This window comes from Orcinus orca, chromosome 8 (assembly GCF_937001465.1).
Source record: "Orcinus orca chromosome 8, mOrcOrc1.1, whole genome shotgun sequence".
Taxonomy (NCBI): Eukaryota; Metazoa; Chordata; class Mammalia; order Artiodactyla; family Delphinidae; genus Orcinus; species Orcinus orca.
Genome location: NC_064566.1, coordinates 49,967,255 through 49,976,309, shown reverse-complemented (window position 1 = coordinate 49,976,309; position 9,055 = coordinate 49,967,255). Strand labels below are relative to the sequence as shown.

Below are 9,055 nucleotides of genomic sequence, written 5' to 3'. Positions count from 1 at the left end.
CGTCTCAGGACCCCTCCAGCAACCCAATAACCCGTCCTCCAATCTGTGGCCAGCTTCCCCTATCAGTCACCTCTTGGTATGAGGCGGCGGGAGAGACCTGGACTACGAGTCTTCACTTCTGGGTTCTCGTCCTAGCTTGATGACACCTCCTGCCTGGCGTTCTCACACAGGTACCTGCGCCTCTCTGACGATAACTGCGGTTGGGATGTGGAGACAAAGGCTTCCCCAGGGGGAAAGGGGAAGGGGGAGACCCTGAGATATAAACTCAGGCCCAGTTCCTGGGGGCTGTGCAACGACAGAGCAATCCTCTAGGAGAGGCATATCTACCAACCCTGGAGGGGACAAAGGTGCCAGAGAAGTTCCTGCCCCTGGGAAGCCCCTAAGGGTTTCCGCCGCTTTTCCAGCCACGCTTCCAGGATACAGCAGGGCTGAACCAGTGCAAGGCTCCGGAGTATTTCCTCCCCAGGAACCTCACAGATGCTCTCCCCAATCTGCTGTCTTCCTCCTCTGAGGCTCCCAAGCCCCAACTCTGCCCCTTCAATCCACATGGGTGAATTTATTTTCACACCAGACCCACTGTACCCCCTGCCCCGGGAATCCAAAGCCTTCCCTGGCTCCCATCCCCAGCTTTCCCAGAGCAGCAGAGCTGAGCACAGAGCCAGGCAGACAAGGCCTGGGGGAAAGGCAGGGTATTTGGGGCCCAGTATAAATAATGAAGTTCTGGACTTGGCGCTCTCATTTGGGGCTACAAGGGCAACAGGATCCCTGAGGACTATTAATGTGCAGGCACTAGGCACACATGGTTTTTAGGCAACATTTAACAACCATGAGAGAAGGAAGGATTATTATCTTCATTTTATTGAGGAGGTATGGTTTAGAGCAGTCAAGCAACTGCTTCACTTTCACATAGTAGCAGAGCTGGGTTTCAAACCCATGTCTCATTTCTCTAATCTGAAGGAATCCAAAAACTATGGAATCTGCCCTCTACCACCCACAAACTCACAACCAAAATAATTAATCAGACACGGATGTGTTGGTCTGTTTTTTAGAACTGGCTGTCAGAGAAACCACAGGCCCCACCATGGAGCAGGAACTAGATGACAGAGGGATGGGTAATGGATGGAGGCATGCTTATGGCTTCCTCATTTGTGGGAGCTGAGCTGAGCCCAGCCTGGTCATCAAACCTGAGGACTGTCTGGGGATGGCTGGACTCATTCATGGAGCCAGAGTGGCAAAATCAGGGCCAGGCAGAGCAGGAGAGGTCTAATCCCCTGGGGCATGGCCCCAGCACTCATGGCCAAGGCATAGAACCTCGCCACCTCCTCGTTGGGGTTGCCCTGGGCGGGGTCGAACCACATCTGGATGCAGCGGCCACTGCCCCGGCTGTAGTTGCTGAGCTTGTAGGAGTTACTCCAGAGGCCCTCACACAGGGCTGCTGGCGTGGGGAAGTAGAACTCAAATGTGCCACAGGTGGTCCCAGTTGGGCACTTGTTAGATCCTGCAGGGGGAGAGAGGGTAGGCACGGACATTCAGCCCCTGGGCCCAAAACTCATTTCTGGCCCCCCTTAGAAATACTTGCCCAACCCCAAATCCTCAAACCCCCTTTCTCCATTCTCCACCTCCATCTCCCCACCCTCAGGCCCTCACCTGAGGTCCAGTTCCAGCCTTTGTGCCAGTCGGCCTTGCAGGTGTAGGAGGTGCGGCAGTCTTCCCACCAGCTCTGACAGTCCTCTTTGCACAGGGGCACGTTCAGGAACCGTTCTTTGCGCCAGCTCTGGTTCACCTGGGGGGAGCCGGGGGAGGGAGGGCTCCAGTCAGCCTGAGATGTTGGTAGGAACAGCCTTGACTGAGTTGGGCGACAGCCTGCTGGGGTGGGGTGAGGGAGACACCAATACCTCCTGGATCCAGGGCCCCAGGTTAGGTGAGCACTCGTAGAGGCAGTTGTCCTGAATGAAGTGGCGCTTGCAGGCGGGCTTCATCTTGCCACAGTGCTCCCAGTTAAAGTTATACAGGGAGGAGGTGTCCCTGTGCAGCTCCTGGCTGACTTTGGCAGAGCAGCAGGCATTCTTCTTCCAGGGGATGCACTGCGGGGGGGCGGGGGGGGGAAAGACATGAGACTAACTGCCTCCCCGACCACAAGCTCTGCCACCTCCAGCCTCTTCCCATTTGGCTCTTGCCCTCCTGCCCCAGGTAGGTTGTCCTAGGAACGCTCGCTGTTAGGACCTCTCTGTCCTTGGCCTCCAGAAACTCTGGTCTTGGGAGAGACTCAATTACAACAGTGTGATGGGGAGGCAGGGGTGGTGAGAGCCTGGGAGAGACCCTGCCTTGGGGAGACAATAGTTTTCATTTATACAGCGCTTGATACTTATACAAAGTATTTTATTTTTTCACTAAAAAATAATTACTGAGTACTTGTTTTATGCCAGTTGCTGTTCTAGATGCTGGGAATATAGAAGAGAACAAAACAGAAATATGTGTTCTGGTGAGGGGAGACAGTAAGAACTAAAAGAGAAAAAATATATATCAAGATCCGATCAGTTATATGGAGGAAATTACAGCAGGGAATGGAAATATGGAGTATGGGATGACTGTTGAAATTTTCTGGCTGGTTGTGAACAGCCTCACTGGAAGGTGGCATTCTGAGCAAAGGAGGAAAGGGGATACGCTATGCAGTAATATACGCTGAAGTCTCTCACCCTTTAAACCCCTGGAGTTGCCCACCTCAGTCCTACCCCTACCCCACCACAAGGGCAAGTCCTGTCCCATTCCTTTGTGTGTCTGTGTGCTTCTCTGGGCCTCAGTTTCCTAATTTGTGTCATGTGGAGGAGAACATCATCTACCCACATCACAGGACCCCTGGGAATATGAAATCACACACGGAAAACACATGACACCTGGTAGGTGCTCAGTAAACGATCATTCCGCCTTATTGCCGACACGGTGTCGTATCCTGAGCAGGCCACCCCTAGAATCACGCCAGCCACTCCCCCGCATCCTACCTTCACCTTCTCCCACAGTGATAATTCAGGATGTGTGTGTGTGGTGAAGGGGCTGACCCCGCGACCCCTCCCTCGCCACCCTGACTTCCTCTTCCTTGTCTGAACAAGCCCCCTCCCTGCCCAGAGCCACAGTCCATCCTCACCTGGTCATGTAGCTTGTCCTCAGGGCCTGGCTTTACCTTGTGGTGCTTGGCATCCATGCAGACATTGAGCAGGTCTGTCCTGGGCTGGGCACTGCACTGGTAGGCCATCCAGGCCAGAAACAGCAGAAGGGGTGTTAATTTCCAGGGCATGTCTTTCTTTTCCTGCAGAGGCAGCTGTGGTTAGGGAGACCAAAGCCTGAGGGGAGAGAGTCCAATGCAGGGTGCCCCCTTCACCTCTTGCCTCAGTCTCCCCAGCTCCACACTGAAGGATGGGGTCAGACCCTGTTCCTTCAGTGTTGGGGTCCTGAGGCTCCTTGAGACTGAAGTAGAGAAGATCGGCAAAAGGGGTGGCTCCCTCACCTCAGGCTCGAAGGGCTCAGAAGGGGATCTGGGATTAGAGGGTGAGCCCTGGGGGAATCTTCCCAAGGTGGAGGAGATGCCTTGTGCCCTCAAGTCTCTGGACTTGATCTAAGAAAAGTAACTAAATAATTCAGGTCCATGCTCTGCTCCCCTGAAAGGGGCCAGGGACACACAGTGCCCTCATCCTGTGTCCAGCAAGTGCCCTGCCTTTACACCCTGGATCACCTGGGTTCCCATGCCAGGTTAGAAACCCTGTTACCCCTGGGGTGGCAGCGACCCAGCTCTGCTGAGTTCTCCGGATCAGCACAAGGATCAAGTGAGGTAACACGCAGGATGGTGTTTGGTTAAATGATACAGAAATGACAAGGGTGGTTTTTGTTTGTTTGTTTTTTTAAAGATTCCACATATAAGCAGTATCATATGATACTTGTCTTTCTCTGTCTGGTTCATTTCACTTAGTATGATAATCTCTAGGTCCATCCATGTTGTTGCAAATGGCATCATTTCATTCTTTTTTATGGCTGAATAATATTCCATTGTATATATGTACCACATCTTCTTTATCCACTCAGTCTGTTGATGGACATTTAGGTTGCTACTGGGACTCTACTTTTTTTTTTTTAATTTATTTTTGGCTGCATTAGGTCTTTGTTGCTGCACGAGGGCTTTCTTTAGTTGTGTCTAGTGGGGGCTACTCTGCGTTGCAGTGTGCAGGCTTCTCATTGCAGTGGCTTCTCTTGTTGCGGAGCACGGGCTCTAGGCACGCGGGCTTCAGTAATTGTGGCACACGGGCTCGGTAGTTGTGGCACATGGGCTCTAGAGCGCAGGCTCAGTAGTCGTAGCACACGGGCTTAGTTGCTCCGCAGCATGTGGGATCTTCCTGGACCAGCTCGAACCCGTGTCCCCTGCCTTGGCAGGCAGATTCTTAACCACTGCACCACAAGGGAAGCCCCTGGGGTGGTTGTTTTTAAACAGCTTTGCTTTCTCAGACTTTTTCCTTCCCTATTCTCTGAAAGCCATTTCCTCCTGTCCACCCCCCACATTGTGACTCTGGCCTCCTCAGCTCTTTCTGGACAGATGCACCAGATCCCTACCTTATCCCTCAAAACACAAATGCAGGACCCTAGGACCTGAGGACCTCACATTGGAGCTGCTAACCAGACAAGCACTTAGAGTCGTGGGAGACCCCCAGCAAAAGTGACGGCCCACTACTCTGTCCATGACTGCCTCTCACCTTTCACCCCGCCCATGACAGATCTTTTCCTTTAGGCTCTGTCACCGAGGGACCTAAGAGTTGATAATAGAGACTTTCCTCTCCCTCCCCATCCTCCATGCAGTTGATCACCAAGCCCTGGCAAGGTCTCTCCGAAAACGTTTCTGGAATTCACTTCCCTTGGCTCTGTGTTTGGGGTAAGGTCTTCCCTCCTCCAGTTTCTTCCCCTTCCAGTCACCTTCCCCGCAGGAGCCAGAGTGATCTTTCTAAAGAGAGGTATGCCCCGCCCCTGTGCGCCAACCTGCCAAGTCTCCCCAGTGTCCTGTCACCATCCCCTCCTTAGGGCAACTTGCCTGAGCCTCCTTTGCTGCTGGGCGCACACACAACTCTGGATTGGCCTGTCTTCAGGTTGGCAGCAGCTCCAAGCCGCAGCACTGCCCTCTGTGTTCTCTGTCCTCAGCGCCGGATAGACTGACTAGGAGCTCTGGGAAGCATAGATACAATTTCCTCTTTCAGCTTTCCTCCTGCTCTTCCTTCTCTTCCGATCCCACCCTCTTCAGGATTGCTTTAGTCTGTCAAATGATCCATTCCTGTTTTCATTCATCTCTTTATTTGTTAATTTCTTCATTCCAGGGTCTACACATTCAACATGCATCAAAATCTAGATGATTGCTCATCTCCAAGGGGGATCTGAATTTTTGACCCCAAGCGGTTGTTAGGATAAAGCTAACTTGAGGGGAATGGGACCTAGTGAGAAAGAACCCAGGCTTTGGGGCCAGGTCATGGGACCCAGTGATAGCTCCATCCCTCCCACAACTGTGGGAAATATCACTGAATCTTTCTCAGCTTCAGTTTGCTCACAAGAAGATTGTTGAGAATTATATGTAGAAAAGCCTGACATATACTGAGTAGGCTTAAAAAATTTTTTTAATTAACTATATTTGATTTATAATATTGTGTTAGCTTCAGGTGTACAGCTTCAGATTCTTTTCCATTATAGGTTATTACAAGATATTGAATATAGTTCCCTATGCTATACAGTAAATCCCTGTTGTTCATCTATTTTATATATAGTGGTGTGTATCTGTTAATTCCATACTCCTAATTTATCCTTCTCCCTCCCCTTTCCCGTTAGGTAACCATAAGTTTGTTTTCTATGTCTGTGACTCTGTTTCTATTTTGTAAATAAGTTGATTTGTATTATTATTATTTTGGCCACACCACATGGCAATGTATTATTTTTTTAGATTCCACATATAAGTGATATCATGTAATATTTGTCTTTTTCTGCCTGACATTTCACTTAGTATCATAATCTGTACATCCATTCATATGCTGCAAATGGTAATATTTCATTTGTTTTTATGGCTGAGTAATATTCCATTGTGTGTATATACCACATTTTATCCATTCATCCATCCATAGACATTTGAGCTGCTTCCACCTTTTTTTTTTTTTGCTGTACGTGGGCCTCTCACTGTTGTGGCCTCTCCCGTTTTGGAGCACAGGCTCTGGACGCGTAGGCTCAGCGGCCATGGCTCACGGGCCCAGCCACTCCACGGCATGTGGGATCTTCCTGGACCAGGGCACGAACCCGCGTCTCCTGCATCGGCAGGCGGACTCTCAACCACTGCGCCACCAGGGAAGCCCTGCTTCCACCTTTTGACTACTGTAAAGAATACTACTATGAACACATCTTCTTTTTCCATTCATCTATTGATGGACATTTAGGTTGCTTGAGTAGGCTTAAATGGCAGCTATCAGATTAATTTATGAGCAGCCAGATGGACACAGGTAGAAGATGAGGTACAGAAGTCCAGGGTCACAGAGAAAAATTGTCTCAAATCTGATAAATGAGAATACCTCAATTAAACAATATTTTAGCCTTTTAAAAAATTGTGGTAAAATACAGACTATATAAAATTTACTGCCTTAACCATTTTAAGTATACAATTCAGTAGTGTTAAGTATATTCATATTGTTGTGCAACAAATCTCTAGGACATTTTCATCCTGTAAAACTGAAACTCTATTTCCATTAGTCAGCAGCTCCCCATTTCCTTCTCTCCCCAGTCCTCAGTAACCACCATTCAACCTTCTGTCTCTAAGAATTTGACTGCTCTAGATATCTCATATAATTGGGGTCATACATTATTTGTCCTTTTGTGACTGGCTTATTACACTTAGCATAATGTCCTCAAGGTTCATCCATGTGTCAGAATTTCATTCCTTTTTATAGTTGAATAATATTCCATTGTGTGTATATACCACATTTTATCCATTCATCCATCCATGGACACTTGAGCTGCTTCCACCTTCTGACTATTGTGAAGAATGCTACTATGAACACAGGTATACAACTATCTCTTTGGGACCCTGCTTTCAATTCTTTTGGATATATAACCAGAAGTGGAATAGCTGGATCATATGGTAATTCTATTTTTAATTTTTGAGGAACTGTCGTACTGTTTTCCAAAATGGTTGCACAATTTTACATTTCCACCAGCAGTGTACAAGGATTTCAATTTCTCCACATCCTGGCTACACTTGTTATTTTCTGTTGGTTTGTTTGTTTCTTTAATTGTAGCCATCCTAGTGGATATGAGGTGGTATGTCACTGTGGTTTTGATTTGCATTTCTCTAATGATTAGTAATGTTGAGCCTATTTTTGTATGCTTGTTGGTAATTTGTATATCTTCTTTGGAGAAATGTTTATTCATGTTATTTGCCCATTTTTTAATCAGGTTATTTTGTTTTTGTTAAATTATAGGAGTTCTTTATATATTCTGGATTAATCCCTTATCAGATACATGATTTGCAAATATTTTCTCCCATTCTGTATGTTGCCTTTCATTCTATTAATTGTCTTTTGCTGGACAGAAGTTTTAAATTTTGATGTAGTCCAATTTGTCTTTTTTTTCTTTTGTTACCTGTGCTTTTGCTATCATATCCAAGAAATCACTGCCTAATGTAATATTATGAAGCTCTTCCCCTACGTTTTCTTACAGTTTTATAGTTTTAGCTCTTATGGTTAGGCCTTTGATCCATTTTGAGTTAGTTTTTGTGTGTGGTGTAAAATAGAGTCCAGCTTAATTTTTTTGCATGTGAATATTCAGTTGTGAATGTGCACCATATTTTGAAAAGATTATGCTTTTCCCTCTTGCATTGTCTTAGCACTGTTGTCAAAAATCTGGACTCTCAGCTTCATCCTGCTACTGTACTGTCTTATAGTTTTGTAGTAAGTTTCAAAATCAGGAAGTGTGAGTCCTCTAATTTTGTTCTTTTTCAAGATTGTTTTGGCTATTGTAGGTCTCTTTCATGTCCATGTGGATTTTAGGATCAGGTTGTCAGTTACTCCAAAATAGCCAGCTGAGATTTTGATAAGAATTGAGTTCAATCTGTAGATCAATTTGGGAAGTATTGTCCTCATAACACTATCAAGTCTTCTCATTGATGAACATGGAATTTCTTTCCATTTATTTAGGTTTTGCATTTCTTTCAACAATGTTTTGTAATTTTCAGTGTACAAGTTTTTTTGTTGTTGTTTTTTAATTTGGCCTCGCCATGTGGCATGTGGGATCTTATTTCCCTGTCTAGGGATTGAACCCACGCCCCTTGCAGTGGAAGCACGGAGTCTTTTTTTTTTTTAATTCTTTATTGGAGTATAATTGCTTTACAATGGTGTGTTAGTTCCTGCTTTATAACAAAGTGAATCAGTTATACATATATCCCCATATCTCTTCCCTCTTTCGTCTCCCTCCCTCCCACCCTCCCTATCCCACCCCTCTAGGTGGTCACAAAGCACCGAGCTGATCTCCCTGTGCTATGCGGCTGGGAAGCACGGAGTCTTAACCACTGGACTGCCAGGGAAGTCCCCTGTGCAAGTCTTTTACTTCGTTTGTTAAATTTTTTCCTGTGTATTTGATTCTTTTTTAAGCTATTGTGAATGGAACTGTATTTTTCTTTTGTTTTTTTTTATCCTGGGCCACACATTTTATTTTATTTTTTTAAAATAAATTTATTTATTTATTTAATTTATTTTTGGCTGCGTTGGGTCTTCGTTGCTGTGCACGGGCTTTCTCTAGCTGCGGCAAGCGGGGGCTACTCTTTATTGTGGTGCGCAGGCTTCTCATTGCGGTGACTTCTCTTGTTGCGGAGCACGGGCTCTAGGCACAAGGGCTTCAGTAGTTGTGGCACGCGGGCTCAGTAGTTGTGGCTTGTGGGCTCTAGGACGCAGGCTCAGTAGTTGTGGCGCACGGGCTTAGTTGCTCCGCGGCATGTGGGATTTTCCCGGACCAGGGCTTGAACCCGTGTACCCTGCATTGGCAGACAGATTCTCAA

At 46.9% G+C, this 9,055-nt stretch overlaps 1 protein-coding gene across 1 annotated transcript; it reads right to left on the bottom strand.

The window, feature by feature from the left end:
* Positions 1-840: 840 nt before the first annotated feature.
* Positions 841-3,335, bottom strand: LOC101290489 (folate receptor beta). Its single transcript, XM_004279750.4, has 4 exons — positions 3,143-3,335; positions 1,896-2,084; positions 1,648-1,783; positions 841-1,498 (listed from the first exon to the last, which is right to left on the bottom strand). The coding sequence occupies exons 1-4, from the start codon at positions 3,290-3,292 to the stop codon at positions 1,212-1,214; spliced, it is 762 nt and encodes a 253-aa protein (XP_004279798.1). The 5' UTR covers positions 3,293-3,335; the 3' UTR covers positions 841-1,211.
* Positions 3,336-9,055: the final 5,720 nt, after the last annotated feature.